The following is a 21,031-nucleotide window of genomic DNA, read 5'->3' on the forward strand; positions in this document are numbered from 1 at the left end:
TATTTATTATTTTAAAGTGAGTTTCTTTGACATTATTAGGAATTACATATTTATTTATATCTCACCACACATTCTGAATAAAGAAAGGATAATCACGTTTCCACTTCACCATTGTTCTTTGGTTATGATTTTTCTAATATAAAGGTTATTAAAAAAATTTATCGCTGATTGAAAGGCCTCCAACACTGAGATCTGGCAGAGAACCAATTACAGGATTATACATCTTTCCATCTTTAACAAGGTGAAGCACTTTTGGGGAAATACAAGGAATGAGTTTTAAATATTCTTTTGAGGATACATTTATCCCCAAATTATTAACAAAATCAGTGTAATTATATAGGTCACCTGAATGATTTATTAAGACTGTAACTGAAGGAGATTCTCTTATATCATGTACTCTCTTATATTATGAACTGCTATTAAGGCACCTTAGATACGGGGAATACTGGGTTATAGTTTCTGTTTGTGTGTCTCTGTGCTGTCAAATTTCCCATGATGAATGTATTCACTTAATTACCTCTTCTGATAAGCTGATCAACTGCCATCCTTTATTATAGCTGACACATGTATTTTCAATACCTTGAAAAGACTTGTGTTTGTAGTATGACTGTGGGCTGTGTGCTTTGTCTGCATCTGTCTAGCACCTGCACAAGTAGAAACCTGCCCACGCACTGCTGCTTACCTATGTGTATAAATACTCCTGTTCTGCACGAATAAACTGGACGTCTCTGTGAACAGCATGTGTCGGTGTTTGTTCATTTAGACTCTCCAGGCCTGAACACTCTGCAGTCAATCACACTTTCTCGCTCATAGCACAGAACTAAGAGTTAAGAGAAGTAAAAATTCTGAATGGCTGACGGAGGACTGAAGGACATAATCTGAGATTCCTTATCTCTAACAGTAACAAAAATTAAACCTTTGTTAAACCAATTGCTCCAGAAAATTGTCCTGTTTTTGAATAATGTATATTGATTATTCCAAATAGCACAGGAGTGGGGAGAAAAATTGTGTTTGTAGACTAATTTCCACACATCCAAAGCTTGTTTGTGAATGTTAGACAACGTAATTGGGAGTTTAGTGCATTTAAAATCACAGGTAAGAAAAAAATTTAGACCACCACATTTCTTTAAGTTTAGATTGGGGATAAAGAACCATGGGATATTATTCTCATAAAGACAGTGCTTGGTCCAGTTAATTTTAAAGATATTAATAGTGTTAAAATCTAAAGCATTTAATACTCCTTCTTATGGAAATCCTAAGCGGCAATGCATTATTACTTTTTTCTGCGGTTTTCTCATGATCACGACTTAATTTAAGTTGTTTTCTCATGATCACGACTTAATTTAAGTTGTTTTCTCATGATCACGACTTAATTTAAGTTGTTTTCTCATGATCTCGAGTTTTTTCTTTTTTTTGAAGATATCATCGTTGCATTACTTCGCCTAGATTTTGTGGACTCACTCCTCTTAAATCTACTTCGGTATTAACGTGGTTCTCTGTTTTGAGGCTCTGACTGTGTTAGAGTTTCTGTTTATTTAATTGCATTAGTGTTTTTTCCTCGGCTTTACGTCCTACACTGTTAAATTATTTGTTACAAGTCTTTAAAAGTTAAGGACATTATATATGTTATTGTGCGCAGACTGTTTATCAGACTTGAAGTCAGTAGGGGCTTTCTCTCTTACTGGAACTTTTTGTCTTGGTAATTTTGTTGGTTAGTTCAGCTTACTCTCCGAGTTGTTTTCAAATTGTGAACAACTTTTGGTTATTGTGGGAAACACTGCTGTCTCCCTTTTTTTTTTTTTTTTTTTCTTCTTCTTTATGGAGACTTTGGGTGTGTGTGTGTGTGTGTGTGTGTTTGAGGGATTGTGAGAGTAAACAAAACATGCCAATGCTTTGAAGGATGTGAACTGGAACAGAGTAATGTTAGTCAATTCCAATCTGTTTTTAGAGGATTTAAACCTAACATGGTGAACAAATTATATTATAGAATTCAGGCAAATTTACTGGGGTTATCTCATACAGTGTGGCAAGTAATCTGGAAAGACCTTTGTAATATCACAGTCTAAAACTGGATTTAAAGAGAAGCAAATCAGTAAATGAATCACATGAAAATGAATCACACGAATACGAATCACATGTAAATGAATAAATAAATTAAATTTTTTAAAAAATTAACTGAAAGTATTTTGCACAAAAATGAAACAATCCATCATCATTCTGAAGTCACCTGTGTCACGTCTGAAAGATGGTTGCAGAAGCAATCACAGATTTTAAACATTTTATTAAATAAACTAACAAAACACAAAAGATACTATGACTAGTGCAAAACACTGTGGCAAGGACTAAACGTAAACTAACAGACCCAAATCACAGTAACATAGACAACAGTAAGGTAAGACAAATGTAAGACAAGGAAGCAGTGCAAACAGTGGCTATATATAAGCGTGCTCGTTAACAGAAACGTGATTCAGGTGCAGGTGGTCATGTGACATTGATGTAGTACAGTGCAGTGGCTGATGGGAACTGAAGTCCAGAGTACCTTCTTGATATATGACAACCTGGTTGTTAGCTGCTGCCAGACACATCACAATCTTCTTTCCCACCACAAACAAGAAGTTCTGGTTGTGGATGCTGGCAAGTCGAGTCTGTATATAAGATAGCACACACAATATAAGTTAAAGCAGAGCGTAATTTACCTGCACAATAACAGCAGCTAAACAAAGGTTTTACTCACAGAGAACGCCTGGCGGAGAGCACGCAGCTTCAGACCGATATCAGTAACTCCTCTCTCTGAAAGATATTAGCTAAGAAACAAGAGGTGTAAACGCTTAGTGTGTGTTAAACATACATTACACCATTACACCAATAAAAACAGTGAAGAGGATCATACCTAATAAAGGGCGCCTCCAACTCCAAAAAGGCAAGGTTCTCCTCACTCTCCTGCAAGCCAAATTAGCAATGAATCATGAAATCTCCCACTGTAAATTTTACAGCCTCACATTCAGGGGAATAGCAGCGTATGTATATATACATCAGGTCTGAAACAGGGAATTACCTCAGAGTCTGGTTCACTCTCTGAATCACTGTAGGGAGAGTTATGACTGTGTTCCTGCACCCAAGTGGTCGTGTCCACCTGACCTTCTGGACCCACATACAGGAAAGTGCAGGTCATCTTTTTCAAGGGTTGCTGTTAATTAAAAAAAGACAAAAACAAAAACAAATATTGACCCTGCAGACAAACGTACAACAGATACAATTCCATAAGTTACTGTCTACATATACACATCATGACAGTGTAAAAAATTTACCACATGCTCCTCGAGTGGCACGGTAAAGGTCTCCATGTGTTTACAGGAAATTAATTCTGTAAACCTCCCAGATACACGAGAACAATTTAAAGTGAACACAATTAGTCACTGCAATTAACAAAAGTTTTGTGATGCTACAACGAATAATCCCTTACCTGTATGCCAGTGAAACAGTCCTCGGTCTTGATATCATAAGAGAATCCCTGCAAATAACAATTAACTAAAACTCAAGATCTATTTCACAAAAGTGTTCATTTAATAATCATTAATGTCAATTCTCTTCATCAGACTAATAAAGACTGTGATTACCTCCTGATCAAAGTAACGGGTCATGGTGGTTTTAAACCAGCAGAGCCAACGCTCTGGACCCTTTATCATGTCGAGGAAGTATCTCCTAATGTCCACTGACTAGAAATAGAAAAAACAAAACCAAACATTAGAACTTATAAAGTGGTGTATGTGTGTGTGTGTGTGTGTGTGTATCTCAGCTGCAGGACTGTAGAAGACCCCAGACTTGGAGCTGAAGAAGTCATAAGAGAGGAACTGAATGTTCCACCAGGAGCTGCTCATCTCACCAGCACTGAGAGGCTGTGAAAAGTAGAGCACGAAGATCATAAGTGCTTCTTATCATAGCAGCTTCATACTAACACATCAAACATTCTGTCACTTTCTACACAGCAGAAACAACTTTGGAAAATTCAGTGATCTTGATAAAACCAGATTTCTGTTTTCAGATAATGCTGTCAGATTCAGAGGACAACCGTCCAGGTACTTTAGACCATGTTGCGACAGAGAATCCATGTTACAGGTTTGTTTGGTTCATAAAATATTTTCTTTACGTGCTTTGGAGCATGGAATTTGTACATTTTTACATCTGTGCATGCTCTCTTCTTATTGGTAGAGAATACATGGAGGTGTATACACCTGAAATTAGTGAAGAGGAGGATGAGCTTGTAACCACAGCACACTGTCTTGACCTCCCAGAGCCAATAGAGTAAGCTACAAAATTATGTTGATTGGAAAATACAGTGGAGGAAATAAGTTTTGAATGCGTAAAAATTTTTTCTCAATAAATATATTTACTGAAAAAAATATAGAAAATATTGGTTATTCACCTGAAATTTTCACCAGACTTTGGTAATAACTCAAGAAATCTTGAAATATAAAGAAATCCAAACATTAAAGTTCATAAGTGAAGTTATGTGTAATAAAGAGGAATGACCCGGTTAAAATAACTGAAATTTATTTAGTACTTTGTGGAGAAGCCTTTGTATGTAATGACAGCTTCAAGATTCCTGATTCAAGATTCAAGATACGGCTTCCTGTATGAAGAAATTAATGGGCTGCAGTAATCAGGTGTGATTTTGATCCATTCTTCTAAACATATCGTCTTTAAATCTTGTTCAATTGGATTCAAGTCAGGTGATGGGCTGGACCATTCTAACACCTTGATTTTTTTTCTCTGAAACCAATTGAGAGTTTCCTTTAATGTATGCTTTGGATCATTGTCCCTCTGGAAGGTCCATCCACGTCTCATCTTCATCATCCTGGTGGATGGCAGCAGATTCTTCTCAAGAATCTCCCAGTAAAAGGCTCCACTCATTGTTCCTTCAGTTATAAGATGTCTGACAGTACCATGTGATGAAAAACAGCCCCACACCATGATGCGTCCACCTCCAAACTTCACTGTTGGTGTAGTGTTTTTAGGGTGCAGTGCCATTTCATATCCAAACATGGTGTGTAGTATGAGAACCAAAAAGTTAAATTTTACTCTCATCTGACCAAACTACACTCTCCCAGTATTTTATAGGCTTGTCCAAATGAGTTGTAGCAAACTTTAAACAAGCTTCGACATGCCTTTTCTTTAGTAATGGAATCTCGCAGGGTGAGCATGCATAGAGGCCATGGCGGTGGAGTGCATTACCTATTGTTTTCTCTGTGACGATGGTACCTGCTGCCTCCAAGTGTTTCTGGAGCGCTTTCTGAGTGGTCCTTGACTCTTGGGCTACTCTTCTGACTATTCTTCTGACTCCCTGTTCAGAAATCTTGTGAGGAGCTCCTGTGCATGGCCGGTTGATGATGGAGTGATGTTCCTTCCACTTGTGGATAATGGCTCCAATGGTGTTACTGGAGGATTCAGAAGTTTTGAAATATGTCTGTATCCGATTCCATCAATATGTTTTGCAACAATAAGGTTGTGAGGGTCTTGGGAGAGCTCTATGCTTTTACCCATCATGAGATGTTTCTTGTGTGACATCTTGGTATCGAAAAGCCTTTTTATAGACCATCAATTTACTAACCCAGCTGATATTAATTTGCGAGAGGTATAATTACTTTCTCACTACTTACTGATTTCAGCTGGCTCCTTGCCTTGCCTTGGAGAACTGCTTTTTCCTAGTGAGTTCAATGCATTTTTCCTGTGTCATTCCACTTTATTACACATAACTTTATTTATGGACTTTAATGTTGTGAATTCTTTATATTTGTGGATTTCTTAAGTTAATATTAATTATATTAATGATGAAAATTTCATGTGAATAACATCATTGGAAATATTTACTGAAAAAATGTCGACATGTTCAATACTTATTTTCCCCACGCTATAAAATCTACAAATACTGATTACATCAATTAAAAGTCACTGTTTACACTGTCTATGGAAAAAAGCAGTTCATCAGCTCCTGACATTATTTCAAATTTGGCCCTTGCCATTGATTGAAAACGTATCAGCAGATTCAACATAAGATCCAATGTGCAGGATGGGGCAGTCAGAGGATTTAAATGTGTCTCATACTCGTAACTCAGTGACATGTTTGTGAAGTTCTCTGATAATGCTGGCACGTTTGAAGAGGGTCTTGTACAGTGGGACCAAGATGGGAATTTCTCACTTTGCTGATGAGCTGCCTGCACAATCGGCCCATTTTTGATGGACCTCCCAATAGTCGCTACCTGGTATACAATTAAGTTGGTATGTATTTAATTTGAAATATTAGTTGTTTATTTAAAGCAGAACCAGTTAATGAAAAATATCATCTGTGTAATGAACATGTTCATGTTAGTGTGTAATTTGGCTTTACTTTCTATGCCAGCTGTTAGGGAGGATGAGTATTTCTTGGCAGAAAAAATGATTCCTGTGTCAATAGTGCTTGGAGGACCAGGGCCCATTTTCTTTCCAAAGACCTGGTAAACCACATTGTAGACCAGCTCTATTTCAGTGCCACATTAAAAGATGTTACAGATGAGGGTATAGTGAAAGTGCTGCAAGAGGTATGGTAATAGACATAATTTAGGTAATTAGTAGGAAGGTTACTTGAATATTTATGACCCTAGAAAATATTTATGACCCTAGAAATTGTCGGCTGCAATTGCAAGACATTCCTGATTTTAAGTATTTAATTAATTATGCAGAAATTTTAGGGGTGCACGAAGGCTTAGTGGTTAGCACTTTCGCCTCACACCTCCAGGGTTGGGGGTTCAATTGCCACTGTGGCCGTGTGTGTGCGGAGTTTGCATGTTCTCCCTGTGCTGCGTGGGTTTCCTCAGGGTACTCCGGTTTCCTCCCCCAGTCCAAAGACATGCGTGGTAGGCTGATTGGCATGTCCAAAGCATCCGTAGTGTATGAATGGGTGTGTGAATGTGTACGTGATTGTGTGCTCTGCGATGGATTGGCACCCTGTCCAGGGTGTACCCCGCCTTGTGCCTGATGCTCCCTGGGATAGGCTCCAGGTTTCCCTGTTACCCTGAAAAGGATTAAGCGGTATAGAAGATGGATGGATGGATGCAGAAATTATTTAATTTTTGTATGTGTATAGCTAGGACCTAAACAATGTTAATAAACTTACTGTTGTTGTTTTTCTTTTCAGATTCAGAATGCAACTAAATTGGAGTCACTACAAGAACTGATTTTGAAAAACAGCACCCTGCTCCAAACTGCTGGGTGTTTGACATGTGAAGAGCATTGAGGAGAAACATACAATTGTAGAAGTGTCAGGTGGTATGTGATTGACAGAAACAATAGTGTTATTAAAAGGTAAAATCGTTTTTAAAAAAACCAACATTACATCCTAGGCAAATGTTTATTTTAATATTTACAAATATATAGCTATAATTGCATCAGTCTTCACAATATTTGACATTCAGTACGTTTACATGGACAACAATATTCAGATATTAACCCGATTAAGACAATACTCTGATTAAGAAACTATCACATAAACTGCGATTTTTGATGAACTTAATCTGAGTAAAGTCATACTCGATCAAATTAAGACATGGAGGATTCCTGTTTTAGTTGCATTATCGAAGTGCATTATTGATTAGGTTTACATGGACATCAGTAATCTAATTATTAACCCTATTATGAATAAGACAATATTGTGATTAAGGTGTTTACATGACTTGCATTTAGAATATTCCTTTCATGTTATAGAACATAGATCGATTAATGGCACGTCACTACGTCACCACGCCACCACGCCATGCCGTCTGACGTTCCCTTCAGAATTTCATGTATCAACATACAGTTCGTCTTCGTTATGGTACCATATACAGTTCTGGGTGTTTTCATTTTTAATTTTACGAAAGCTTCAGGTGCAGTTAATTATGTCATGCCATACATGCAAATAGACGACTGCTTGAAGCCGTGGGCTGTGTCCAAAACCGCAACCCAGAGTCCAGTTCTTCACAAAGCACAAATCCATCACTTTCTTCATCAGAAGTCACTTTGTGTAGAGTTCAGATACTGTAGATGATGTTGATCCACAGCGAAGCAGAAACTCGATGTGTTTAGATTTAAAATAATTCGATGGAACGCATTTATCATCATGCAGACGTTTTAAATACAAACAATTATAAGAAAAACAAACATGCAGATGATGCTTAAGATTTAATGCACAGGTTCTCGAACATAATAATAATAATAATAATAATAACAATAATAATAATAATAATAATAATAATAATAATAATTATTATTATTATTGTTGTTATTATTATAAATATAATAATAATAATAATAATAATAATAATAATAATAATAATGAAGATGACGATGATAATGATGATAATAATTATTATAAATATGATAATAATAATATATTACTCTTCTTCTTCTTCTTCTTATTATTATTATTATTATGTTGACTCATGCTGTGGTGATTTATTTTTAACTACAAAAGCACATGTTCTCTTCAAATAACACCTAGTGTCATGTCACAGCAAACCTGTGACTACATTTCCCATACTGCATGGCACCCTACAAACATGGCTGCCATGGACTGCAGTTCCCAGAATGCTCTCTCTCTCTCTCTCACACACACACACACACACACACACACACACACACACATGCATCCAACCTCACACACACTCAAAACCACAGTATACAGTATATAAGAAACTGTTCTAACACTATGTCTTTCTGAAGTATTATGTGAGTTTTCCGTATACCAAGCATTTGTTATCGGTTCATGTGTTATGGATTTGATCTCGTTCTCGCCCTCGTTCTTGATTCTGGTTTTGCCTCATTCATGCCTATTTGCCAATCACCTGACCCATTGCCTTTTTTTTGACCACGCTATTGTCTGATATTTTGGATTTGTCTGCCTGCCTGTCTTTAAGTAAAGCTCTAATCTGCACTTGCATCCATCCTAGTGTCCTTTATGTTTATTACGTGACACCTAGTGTAACTGTCATGTTACGAAATGTAATGGAGGTTAGGACGGATGCAAATGCAGATAAAAGCTTTACTAGAGCAGAGACAAATCCAAAACGTGAGATAATAACGGTCAAAAACAGGCAATGGGTCAGGCACTCGGCAAATGGGCATAAACAAGGCAAAACAGAATTGGAGGGGGAGAACAAGATCAAAACTATAACACATGAAACAAGGAACAAATGCTTGGTACCCAGAAAGCTCACGTAATACTTTGCGAAGTACAAAGAGACATGAGGGGTTTAAATGACAAACATAATCAAGGGTGAACACAAAACAGTTGAGACTAATGATGGCACATACGGGAAACAACTAGTGGCAAAGACAGGACATAAACCATAACAGATGAACTTGTAAAAAGTAAACAAAGCCAATATCATGGAAAACCCGGAAGCGCCTGCTTGCTCTTCGGAGCGCATGCTCCAGCACTTTGCACAAGGGGAAATCGTGACAGTAACAAAAGCCTATATTTTGTTGTTAGACATAAATTTACTTTTGAAGAACTCTTCAACTGTTTCATTCATGATAAATGCTCAAGTTAATTTTAAACAACAAAAATAATGAAATTGTTTTGTGTATACTTAATTTCTGCAAAATGTATTATATAAAATGATAGAAAATGTAAAATGTGATACAATTATGCAAGACATTGTAAGTACCTAAATACAATATAATTAGTTCTGTATCCAGCAAAACAGCTATATAATACAGCTATAAATATTCAGTGTAAATGAAAATTAAACATATTACAATACTAAACAAATACTAATCACAAACACCGAAAAATCACATGAACTGTCAATACAGTTAGTTCTGAACCACTAATTTGATTGGACAAGTGGCTTTCCAAGAATGCTATTTACTGTAATCTTGTAAAATAAAATAATTTACTATGACAAACAGAAAAATCACAAACTGTCAAAACTATATTATACAACAGTTAGTTTTGGTCCACTAATTTTTATTAGACAAGTGGTCTTCCAGAAGTGCTGACATTTAGTAAAACAGCACTGGGACATTAATTAAACAAAGGAATAAATGTTTGTCAGATGCCAATCCTGTCAGGTGAGAATTCCTGAATGTCTTGAAACTGTCCATTTTCGCTCTCTCTTCCACTGACTGGGTTCAGCTTGTGTTCATGTGCTTTTTCACCTGCTGCTCCAAATAATCCCTCAGGTTTTTTATTGGATTGAGGTCCACGGTATTTTATCCAGGCGTCAGAGTTCGTTATACAATCAGTGTAGAAATGTGTGCAGTCTGATTCACTGTGCACGATGAACACACACTTCTCACATCTCTGAATCTGTTTAACATGTTATAATTAAATGAGTGATGTGTTTATGAACGTCTTCTCTATTCCCCAACAGTGAAATGCAGGAACACCGGAGTCTTCATCACACACACAGATGTTCACCACATCCTGAATATAAAAGAAAAACATGTGAATTAATAACCACAAACTGGACTGTGGTACTTCATGATCAACATGTAATCATCTCTGCTCCAAGAGAAACATCATCTCCTGTTTATAATTAATCATTCTACATTTCTTCATTCTTACTATCATCTGTGTTGCAACATTTAGCGAGAACAAATGAGAACTTCCACAAGTTCTAAGGAACTTACGATTTTCATAGGAAAATGAGCAGATATTTACCCATCACATCACTGCTCTTATCCAATCACAGGCTTTGGGGCTTTTTTAAATAATGAACACTACTGTGTCATCTAGGTCTTGTTCTACATTTATATTTAAGTGCAGATTTTAAGATGAAGCTGAGGTGAATTTTACAGGAAAGACAGAAGACACAGTGTGGAGGTAGGGTGCTGGAAGAAGTGTCAGAGTGAGTAAAGTGGCTGCTTAAACCAAATATCTGTGGCATAAAAGATGATGATTATAATCAGCTTTTATGAGAGTTCAGAAGAAAGTGTGCTGCTTAACAGAAACAGGGAAAAGCAGAGATCATCTTGTTCAGACACAAGCAGCAGTATGAAGTCAGAGATAGCAGGCTGTCACAACGAGACAAGGTGTTCATTTACAATCACTCTCATGCACTCATTTAAGACATTTTGTAGACTCTATCTGACTCATTGTCTTCTGCCTTCACATGAATTTTAAATCAAAACACTTTACTGAACACAAAACAGCATTAAAACCAATTAAAAAAAATTCTGATTAAATAGAATTTACTGACATTTTCTAAAACTGGTTTTATTTCCTAATCTGGTAATCATGTACAAACTAATGATGATGAGGTTAACATTTACCTAAAACGGTCATTACTCACCTCAGTAACTGTAGTCTGTAATGTTCATCAACTTTAAGAGCAGAGAGTAGTTTCTTTCCTGAGTTTCCTATTTTATTATTAGACAAATCCAGTTTACTCAGGTGTGAAGGGTTTGATCTCAGAGCTGAAGCCAGAGCAACACAGCCTTTATATGAGACACCACAATCACGCAACCTGCAGAGAGACACAATTACACTCTTCAACCTCTCCATTTATAAACATCAAGACACAGAGAGTGTTGTGTGTGTGTGTGTGTGTGTGTGTGTGTGTGTGTGTGTGTGTGTGTGTGTGTGTGTGCACGCATCAGGCTGTACAGAAATATATGATTAGTGTAAGATGGAAAAGTTTTTCATTGATTTTGTCTTTTGTAAAATTGAGACATGCAGCAGTGTTTATTGGAGAGCAGCAAGCAAGTACTTTCTCATTGATGGCCTTTATAGTTAGTTGAGAACAGTAGTTTTCACTACTGTCTCTCACTAAACATCGGCTTTTAGGTGGGTTTGTGGTTTGGAAGTGAATAACATTGATTAATGTGTTACAATGGCAACTGTCAAGGGGTGGAATATATTTGGCAGCAAGTGAACAGTAAGTTCTAAGCTACTTTGACAAGGCTAGATGACTGGGTTAGAGCATATCCAAAAGGCAGGTCTTGTGGGGTGTTCCTGGTATGCAGTGGTTAGAATGTACAAAAAGTAGTTCAAGGAAGGACAACCGGTGAACTAGTGACAGGGTCATCTGCACCCAAGACTCATTGATGCACGTGGGGAGCGAAGGCTAGCCTGTCTAATCCAATCCCACAGAAGTGCTACTGTAGCGCAAATTGCTGAAAAACTTAATGCTAGCTATGATAGAAAGGATGTCAGAACACACAGTGCATCACAGCTTGCTGTGTCTGGGGCTGCGCAGTTGCAGGTCTGTTGGAATGTCTATACTGACCCCTGTCAACTGCTGAAAGCACCTACAAGAGGCAACAGTGAGCATCAGAACTGGACCATGAAGAAGTAAAAGAAAGTAGCCTGGTCTGATGAATCAAGATGTTTTCCTTTAACATTGTGTGGATGGCTGGGTGCATGTGTTGCTTCCATGAGAAAGATATGGCACCAGGATGCACTATGGGAAGTAGGCAAGCCGGCAGATGCAGTGTGATGCTCAGTGTGATGCAGTGTGATGCTAATGTTCTGCTAGGAAACCTTGGGTCCTGGCCTTCATGTGTATGTTATTTTGACAACGTACCACCTACCTAAACATTGTTGCAGACACATTGTAAAAAATGGTTTGAGGAGATGATAAGAGTTCAAGGTTGACTTGGCCTCCAAATTTCACAGATCTCAATCTGAATGAGCATCTGTGGGATCAAACAAAGAAGTCTGATCTATGGAGACCCCACCTGACAACTTCCATCCATCAAGCTGTCCATCCATTTTCTATACCGCTTATCCTACTGGCTCATGGAGAGCCTGGAGCCTATCCCAAGGAGCATAGGGCACAAGGCAGGTTAAACTGGACAGGGTGCAAATCCATCACTGGGCACACTCACATACACATTCACACACCCATTCATATGCTTTGGACATGTCAATGTGCCTACCACGCATGTCTTTGTACTGGGGGGGGACCAGAGTACCTGGAGGAAACCCCCACAGCACAGGGAGAACATGCAAACTCCGCACACAGAGCCGCAGCAGGAATCAAACCCCCATCCCTGGAGGTGTGAGGCGGACATACATAACTACTAAGCCACCGTGCACACCTCACAACTTATGGGACTAAAAGGACCTGCTGCTAAAATCTTTGTGCCAGATATCACAGCACACCTTCAGAGGTCTTGTGGCATCCATGCCTTGATGGGTCAGAGCTGTTATGTTATATATGTATTTATGTTCAGGAAATAATGTAACAATCGTTATAGGGGCCCTAGAGCAAGTTTAGCAGGTGTTCTATTTGTGGATTCATGTTTGGCATTGTTAAGATCAAACTGGAACTCTGCCAACCACTGATCCCATCCCATGACTCTTTCGGTGAGGCTGGTTTGGAGATGGTAGAGTTATCACCCAGTTCCTGCATAGGTTGCTCAAAAGCTGCATAAGAAATTGTGGTCCACGGTCTAAAAGAAGGTATTTTGGTAACATGAAAATAGTCCAAGAATGTTGGGATAAGAGACTTTGGTACTACCAACTGATATTTGGTGCCAACTTTATATGGGATTATCCTATACAATACACCTTGCTAGATCTCTCATCTCATCCACCCATTTTCCCATCCTGTGTATCAACTTTCTCTACCAATTCCTTCACCTGGTCATCCTGGTTCTGGGAGGCTGCTATTTCCGATAAAGTGGCCGGTAAGACAAAACTCCAGGCTGAGATCTTCTTTGCCATGCATGTAGCCAAGCTTGCTGGTTCTTAGACAGATATTGATAAAGAATCAGGTACTACATTCATTCTTCCCTTACGATACTGAACTTGAAACTGAAATTGCTGTAACCTCAGGGTTAATCTAGTAAGGAGTAGTCTTTTGAGCATTAAAAGGGCCATGGCTGTGCTGCATGGTCGGTATATACCACAAAAGATATCCCCTCGAGATAGTGGTACCATTTCTTTACTACCGTCCAAAGGACAGCAAGACACTACTTTTCAGATATTGAATAATTTAATTAATCTCCTCCAAGGCTTCTCGAGGCATAAGCAATATGCCATCTGTAATGCCATCTTAAGCTTTTCTACACTCTGCTGACACTCTTTGGTCCACACCCATTTAACACCTTTGCACTTCAGATGATGCAACATGGCAGCAAGCTCAGCAAATATGTGGTAACACATAGGCCAAATTCCCTTAGTCATTCATAACAATGGGTAAGACCAAGGAATATAGCTGTGATGTGCGGCAAAAGCTTGTTGCGCTCCACAAAATGGGAAATGGCTATATGAATATAGCAAAAGCATTGAAAATGTCCATTTCCACCATCAGGGCAATAATTAAGAAGTTCCAGTCAACTGGAAGAATCACAGGTGGAGAACTGCAGAAGTTAGTTGTGTCTTGGGATTAGAAAGTCTCCAAAACTACAATCCGAAGTCATCTACATCACCACAAGTTGTTAGGACGTGTTACAAGAAAAAAAAGTCTCTACTCTCATCTAAAAACAAACTCAAGCATCTTTAGTTTGCCAGACAGTACTGAAACTTCAAATATGATCGGGTTCTATGGTCAGATTAAACCAAAATAGAGCTTTTTGGAAATAAACACCAGAGGTGGTTTTGGAGCACACAGAGAGGTAGCCATATGGAAAAGTACCTCATGCCCAGTGGTTAAATATGGTGGTGGCTCTTTAATGCTTTGGGTCTGTTTTTCTGCCAGAGGACCTGGACATTTTGCTAGGATACATGGCATCATGGACTCTATCAAATATCAACAGATATTAAATAAAAATCTGACTGCTTCTGCCAGAAAGCTTAAAATGGGCTGTGGCTGGATCTTCCAGCAGGACAATGATCCGAAACATACATCAAAATTAACAGAAAAATGGTTTACTGACCACAAAATCAAGGTCCTGCCATGGCCATCCCAGTCCCCTGACTTGAAACCTATAAAAAACCTGTGGGGCGAACTGAAGAGAAGAGGCCACCAGTGTATACCTCGAAATGTGAAGGATCTGGAGAACTTCTGCATGGAGGAATGGTCTCCTCCAACCTCATCAGGCATTATAGCGGAAGACTCAGAGCTGTTATCTTGGGAAAAGGGAGGTAGCATAAAGTATTGACTAAAAAGGTGCCAATAATTGTGGCACAGATATATTAAAAAAAAGATTTATTTTTATCCAACTGTGTTTTGTTTGCAATTGTTTGATATCAATGAGAGAGTATTTTTGTGATTTTTTAAAACAAAAGATCAAAAGGTTAAACAATAAAAACAATTTTGCAAGAATGCATGATGGGAACTGCGTTACAAAAAAAAAAAAAAAAAATGTGTTTGCTAATAGCTCATAACAGGAATTGTGGTTTAACTTGGACCAAAGATGAGGTAAAATGCTTAATTGAAATTTGGTCTGATGAATATATTTCTGAACAGCTTTCAAAAATGCATAAAAACACCAAGGTTTACAAGGTGTTTTGATAGATAACCATTATGAGCGGAACCTAAAGAAGTGCACTCTGACCAATGAGAGGACAGTTTACTCACATGTGATTTGCATAAACACATTTTGGTATGCTTTAAAATGCTGCCTTGTGAAAGCGAACCGAACCAAGGATAAAATACAACATTGTAACAATTTAAGTCGCTGTTTCAGAACAAAGTACAGATCTACAGGTCTGAAAACACCCTTAATCATTCGGTGACTCCCATTGGCTGGTGCCCCAGGGCACACACCCAATCCCATATATGGATAATCCTTGTCTGTCAACTGGAGTATATTTCGTTGATATCACTTCTGGCTTGTTTTTATCAGCTGTCTCTTTATGCCTTAGCTAAAATTAACACAAGCTCCACTGTGAATAAAAGTTTTATTTTAAACGACTTTTTCGTTTTCCAGTGGTATGGACTTTATTTTTGCGACTGAGACTTGGCTCACCACTGCGATGTTAGCCCTCTTGTTGAACTCTCACCTGGTGATTGTAAGTTTTTTAGTTCTCCTGGGAGTTGGGGAGGGGTTTAGCAGTCATTTTAAGGACCATTTTAAATGTCGAAAGTTTTCCTTTTTCAGCTGCTCCACAGACCTCCCGATTTTTTGTGGCTGACACTGAGAGTACACTGGCTCATGCAACCTTCCAGTGACCGGGAATCGAACCCGGGTAGGCACTAGTCCACCACGAATCTCTGAGTGTTTGTGTATTATAAATAGAAATCTCTAAAATTAAAACGGATATTATTCCTGAGTTCTCTGGATTTTTGTCATATGTTGTTCCCTTTTCTGAAAGAATATTGATTCTTGGTGATTTTAATATTCATATTTGTTATTAATACAAGTATCTGGTCAGAGAGTTTTTACAACTTCATTTAATTTCCTCAGTCTGTCATTGGTCCTACACATGAGCTTGGACATACACTTGACCCTGTTTTATCATTCGGGCTTTCTGTCTGCAGTGCAGAAATAGCTGATAACTGTGTGTCTGAAAAATCAATCAATCTTGTGTGATGTTACTGTGTCACATCCACCTTCTAATCCCTGCCTACCAAGGTACTACTCATGCTATATTAGGACAGGTACTGCCAGTCAGTTCTCAGAGCTTTTTTGGCTGCTCCTCTGATATATATAATCAAGGATTTGCCTCAGTATCGCAGACAGATAACTTGGTCACCTTGTTTAATGCTACCTGTATAGACATCCTGAATTCTGTTGCTCCACTAAAAATCTGAATGTCTAAAATAAATCCTTAGCCATGGCTTAACAGTGAAACTCACACATTGAGGCAGGCATGCAGGAAGGCAGACCAGAAGTGGAAGAAAATTAAGCTACAAATCTCATCAGATTTTGAAATAATGTTTGGTTAAATATCAGAGTTATGTAAAAGCAGTAAGAGCAAAACACTTTTCCAACAGTATTTCCAAAAACTCCTGTAGTCCCAAAGTCTTGTTTAACACAATACATGCAGTACTGAATCCAGCTGTCACAGCCATTCCAGAGCCTACCACAGAAACCTGTTAAGAATTCTTGAAATTTTTTATTGTCAAGATTGACAATATAAGGTCACTGATTTCAGCTTCAGTTCATGATCCACATGTTTGATCTGCCTTCCTAACCAAGTTTGAGCTTGTGTCATTGTCCTAACTTATGGATCTAATAGTACATATGAGGCCTTTTACTTGTCCCCTGCATGCAGTTCCCACACTTCTTAGTGATGTGCTGTATGTTGTTGCCCCTATTATCCTTTCCATAATAAATTAATCCTACTGGACTTCAGTGCCTCGATTAATACATTCGATCATGCTAATCTTGTGGATTGTCTAAATGTGGTGTAAGCATCAAGGGGACTGCTGTGAAGTGGTTTGCCTGCTACTTCAAAGACAGGATATTTTCTGTGTGGATTGGTAATTTCTCATCTTTCTCAGCAGCAACTGATCAGTGGCATACCTCAGGGCTCAATCCTGGGCCATGTGTTGTATTTTTTATAAATACATTTTCTACCATTTTTACACTGATGGCACACAGTTGTATGCAAACTCTCTTTGATTGTATCATAAGCCACATTTCCAGCCAAGGGTTTTTTGCGATAAAATGTTTAGCGCATTAAAATGTTTACTGATATAGCTGATGGAAATGCAAATTATTGATAAAAGTTTGGACATAATATTTTTTAGTTTAACTTTAGCGCTTAAACTCTATGTTGATACTTTAAATGTTATGAAAAAATAGTTTGGAAACAGTTGTTGTCAAGAGAAATTGAATTTGCACTTGACAAAATTTATCCATCAGTCAGGGGAAGAATAGTGATGTCTCTGCCATTCAGCACACTGCAAACCTGTGACACAAGATGCGCCAAGGAATTATGCTATGCAATTTCATTGGCCTCTGCTATATTCAACAGCCTGATATAATGCCACATTCATTTTTCTTTAATAGCTGTGCATACAGCATATACACATCGATGGACAGCTATTTTACTAATCCCATAAGTTTCCCAGGTACACTGTAATCGGCACAGGATGCCAGCTTGAACAGGGCAATGGCAATCTGCTTTCAGGTCAGAACCGCTGGTCGGTGGCAATCTGCAACTGGCACAGCTCTCCAACACTACCTCCCCCATGGGCACAGCCAGAGTGGGACCAATTTTCAGCTCGGGAGTTTAATGCCAAAGACCAGCCCATTTTTATCGTGGTGGAAAAACTTTGATAAATGAAGTGACAGTTCAGTTCTAACTATCTCGTTATATTTATTACTGAGATGTTTCAACAAGAATATAAAATTACAGTAAATAACAAATGACATACTGAGTATTATTTTCTGCTACTACAGGCCAATTGTAAAATGATGAAAAAATTTTTTTGTTTGCATTCAAACAAATATGAAGTATTTCAGTAAGAAATATACTTTTTTGGCAGCTACCACACACACTGTAATGCATACGTAACTGATGCACTGCTTTAAATACAAATCTAGTGTACTAATTCATTAGTTTTATAATTAGTCATGCAATAATGTAACATGCTAATTTTATGAGCCCAATTTATGAGCGGCCCAGCAGGAATTCTCCCTATTTTCCTGATTAGCCACCCCGGCTCTGCCCATGGCCTTCATAGCATACCTGGAGCCCTATCAGATGAGCAGCTGTCCATTCTAAAGTCGTCTTCTGATATTCTGTACAACTGCAATTATTTGTGAAATGAAAATGAAAGTAAGCTGGTCAGTTTCATTTAATTGTCTCAATAATTTCTCAATATTACAAAGATTTTGAGGACATTTGGACTGCAAAAGGTACACAATTTGTGACATACACAAAATTATGTATGGAAATGGCTCAAGGGCAGATTTCTTTTGCGATACACCAAAACTTCTGCGACAAACATCATGCACATCATTTTATCAGTAAAAGGCCAACTGGATGGAAACAAGCATGAGACAGCAAATATCACAAACTTTTTTTAAACACATCCATTTTTTTGATAAAGGAAATGTACAAAAAGAGGATGGAAACTTGGCTATTGATATTAAATGCTGGCTGTCTAAAAACTTTCCCCTAATAAATTATGAAATGACAGAATTTCAGCTAATAAACTGTGGTCCTTGTGATGTAATATACAAAGCTACACAAAGCATCTTGGCCTTATTTCCGACTCTGACCTGAAATTTGACAAGCAGGTAAGCTCAGGTGAGCAGAAGCTTTAATCAATTGAGAACCATTGCCAAATTAAAACATATCATCATTTAATTATTTGGAGACTGTTATTCGCACTTTTATACCTTCTCAATTTGATTAATGCAATTCCTTCAACATGGGACTCTGTCAGTCAACCCTTTCCCATCTTCAATTGGTCCTAAATGGAGTTCCACAGCTTCTCACTGGCACAAAAAAGAGGGAACACATCTCTCCTGTCTTAGTCTCTCCCTTCACTGGCTGCCAGTCAAGTACAGAATGGAGTCCAAGGTTTTGTTATTTGGTTTTAAATCTCTGCATGGCTTCGCACCAAGTTATGTCTCTGATCTTCAAAATACTTCCAGAGAATGAGAAGTTCAAAGGTGATAGGGCCTGTCACGGCTCCAAGACTGTGGAACAGCTTACCCTTTTTCATACAGGCATCTACCAATGTAACTGCATGATACAGGAAGACACGGAGCTGCTTACACAGCTCTCGGTGCTCAGCACTCGGGGGAAATACCTGACAGATCCAACCCAAGCGTCTACAACAGCTCCCCCTCCCTGGCTCTCTGGGCAAAATGTCCACACAACACCCATGGTCCAAAGGCAGGCATTGCCCATATAGTAGTCTGTTCCCAGAGGAGCAAGGGGGGGGGGCATGAAGCTGGGGCAAGCTTGCCGAGGTCGTGAGGGGGGAACAAGACTTGGGAGGCTGGGCATGCAACCTTAGGCATGAGCTGGTCTTGGGAGGCTGTGCCGTCAGCCTCGGGCAGGAGCATAGCCTGGAAGGCCGTCTTGTTGGCATCTGGAGTTAGCAGGACTTGGAAGGCCTTGTTGTCGGGCCTTAGGCAGGAGCACGGCATGGGAGGCCACCTTATTGACCTCTGGCATGAGCATGACTTGGGAAGACGCACCATCGGCCTCTGGCATGAGGACAGCAGGAGAGACCACCTTGTTTGTCTCCAACTGGGGCTCTGGAGGTGAGGTCGCCACATTGACCTGGAGCTGGAGCTCAGCAAGGGAGACCACCTCATCTGTCTCAGGCTGGAGCTCTGAAAGCGAGGTCACCATGTTGACCTCAGGCTGGAGCTCGGCAGGGCAGGAGACTGCGCTGTCAATTCAATTTTCAATTCAATTTTATTTGTATAGCGCTTTTTACAATAGGCATTGTCTCAAAGCAGCTTTACTGAAACATATAAACACGGGATACAGATTTTAAATGTGCGAATTTATCCCAGTTGAGCAAGCCAGTGGCGACGGTGGCAAGGAAAAACTCCCTAAGATGTTAAAAGGAAGAAACCTTTAGAGGAACCAGACTCAGAAGGGAAGCCATCCTCATCTGGGTCACAACAGATAGTGTAAAAAAGTTAATTATGGTTTTATATGAAGTCTGTTTGGCCTTAGAAGCAGCCATAGTCCCAGCAGTCTGGAATTAGAGAAGATGAGAGCTCCATCCAGAGGTAGGACATCCGAAATGGATCAGGCAGGTCCAGAGAGCAGAAAGGATCAGGATCTCTAGTATTTCCTTAAAATCGTGTGTGGCCTCTGGAGGGAGCTCTGCAGGAGAGGCCGCCCTGTCGGCTTCTGGCTGGATGTTCTCAGGAGAGACTGCCTCGCTGGTCTGCCTCGTTTGGTTATACTGAATATCGGCTCGACTGTGACTGCCTATTGTAGTCTCCCTGAGGGCTCATAACATTGGCCAAATCAGAGTGTGCTGATATTCCATATAACCGCTCTCTTGCTCATGCAATGAGCAAATTCATTTGGACTGATGAGAATGGGCGCATGCCTAGTGACAAATCATCATTGTGCAGTGAAAATAAATATTCTTCCTCCTCAGGACATTGATGATGATGAACCTAAAACTTCTACTTCAGCCTCACTATTAGAGAATGTGTCTTACTGAGAAGCAGGTCATGTGACTCTCAGAGA

The 21,031-nt window shown here is 38.9% G+C and overlaps 1 protein-coding gene across 4 annotated transcripts in view; it reads right to left on the bottom strand.

Annotated features, from left to right (window-relative positions):
- Positions 1-9,426: 9,426 nt before the first annotated feature.
- Positions 9,427-21,031, bottom strand: part of LOC128623038 (NLR family CARD domain-containing protein 3-like) — a 46,898-nt gene continuing 35,293 nt past the window's right edge. For all 4 annotated transcript variants that reach the window (XM_053649896.1, XM_053649893.1, XM_053649895.1 and 1 more), the window contains 2 exons: positions 11,310-11,483; positions 9,427-10,441 (listed from right to left, as the gene is read on the bottom strand). In XM_053649896.1, the coding sequence (XP_053505871.1) occupies positions 10,432-10,441; positions 11,310-11,483 (184 nt within the window). In that variant the 3' untranslated portion in view covers positions 9,427-10,431. The remainder of the gene's footprint in view (positions 10,442-11,309; positions 11,484-21,031) is intronic.

This window comes from Ictalurus furcatus, chromosome 19 (assembly GCF_023375685.1).
Source record: "Ictalurus furcatus strain D&B chromosome 19, Billie_1.0, whole genome shotgun sequence".
NCBI lineage: Eukaryota > Metazoa > Chordata > Actinopteri > Siluriformes > Ictaluridae > Ictalurus > Ictalurus furcatus.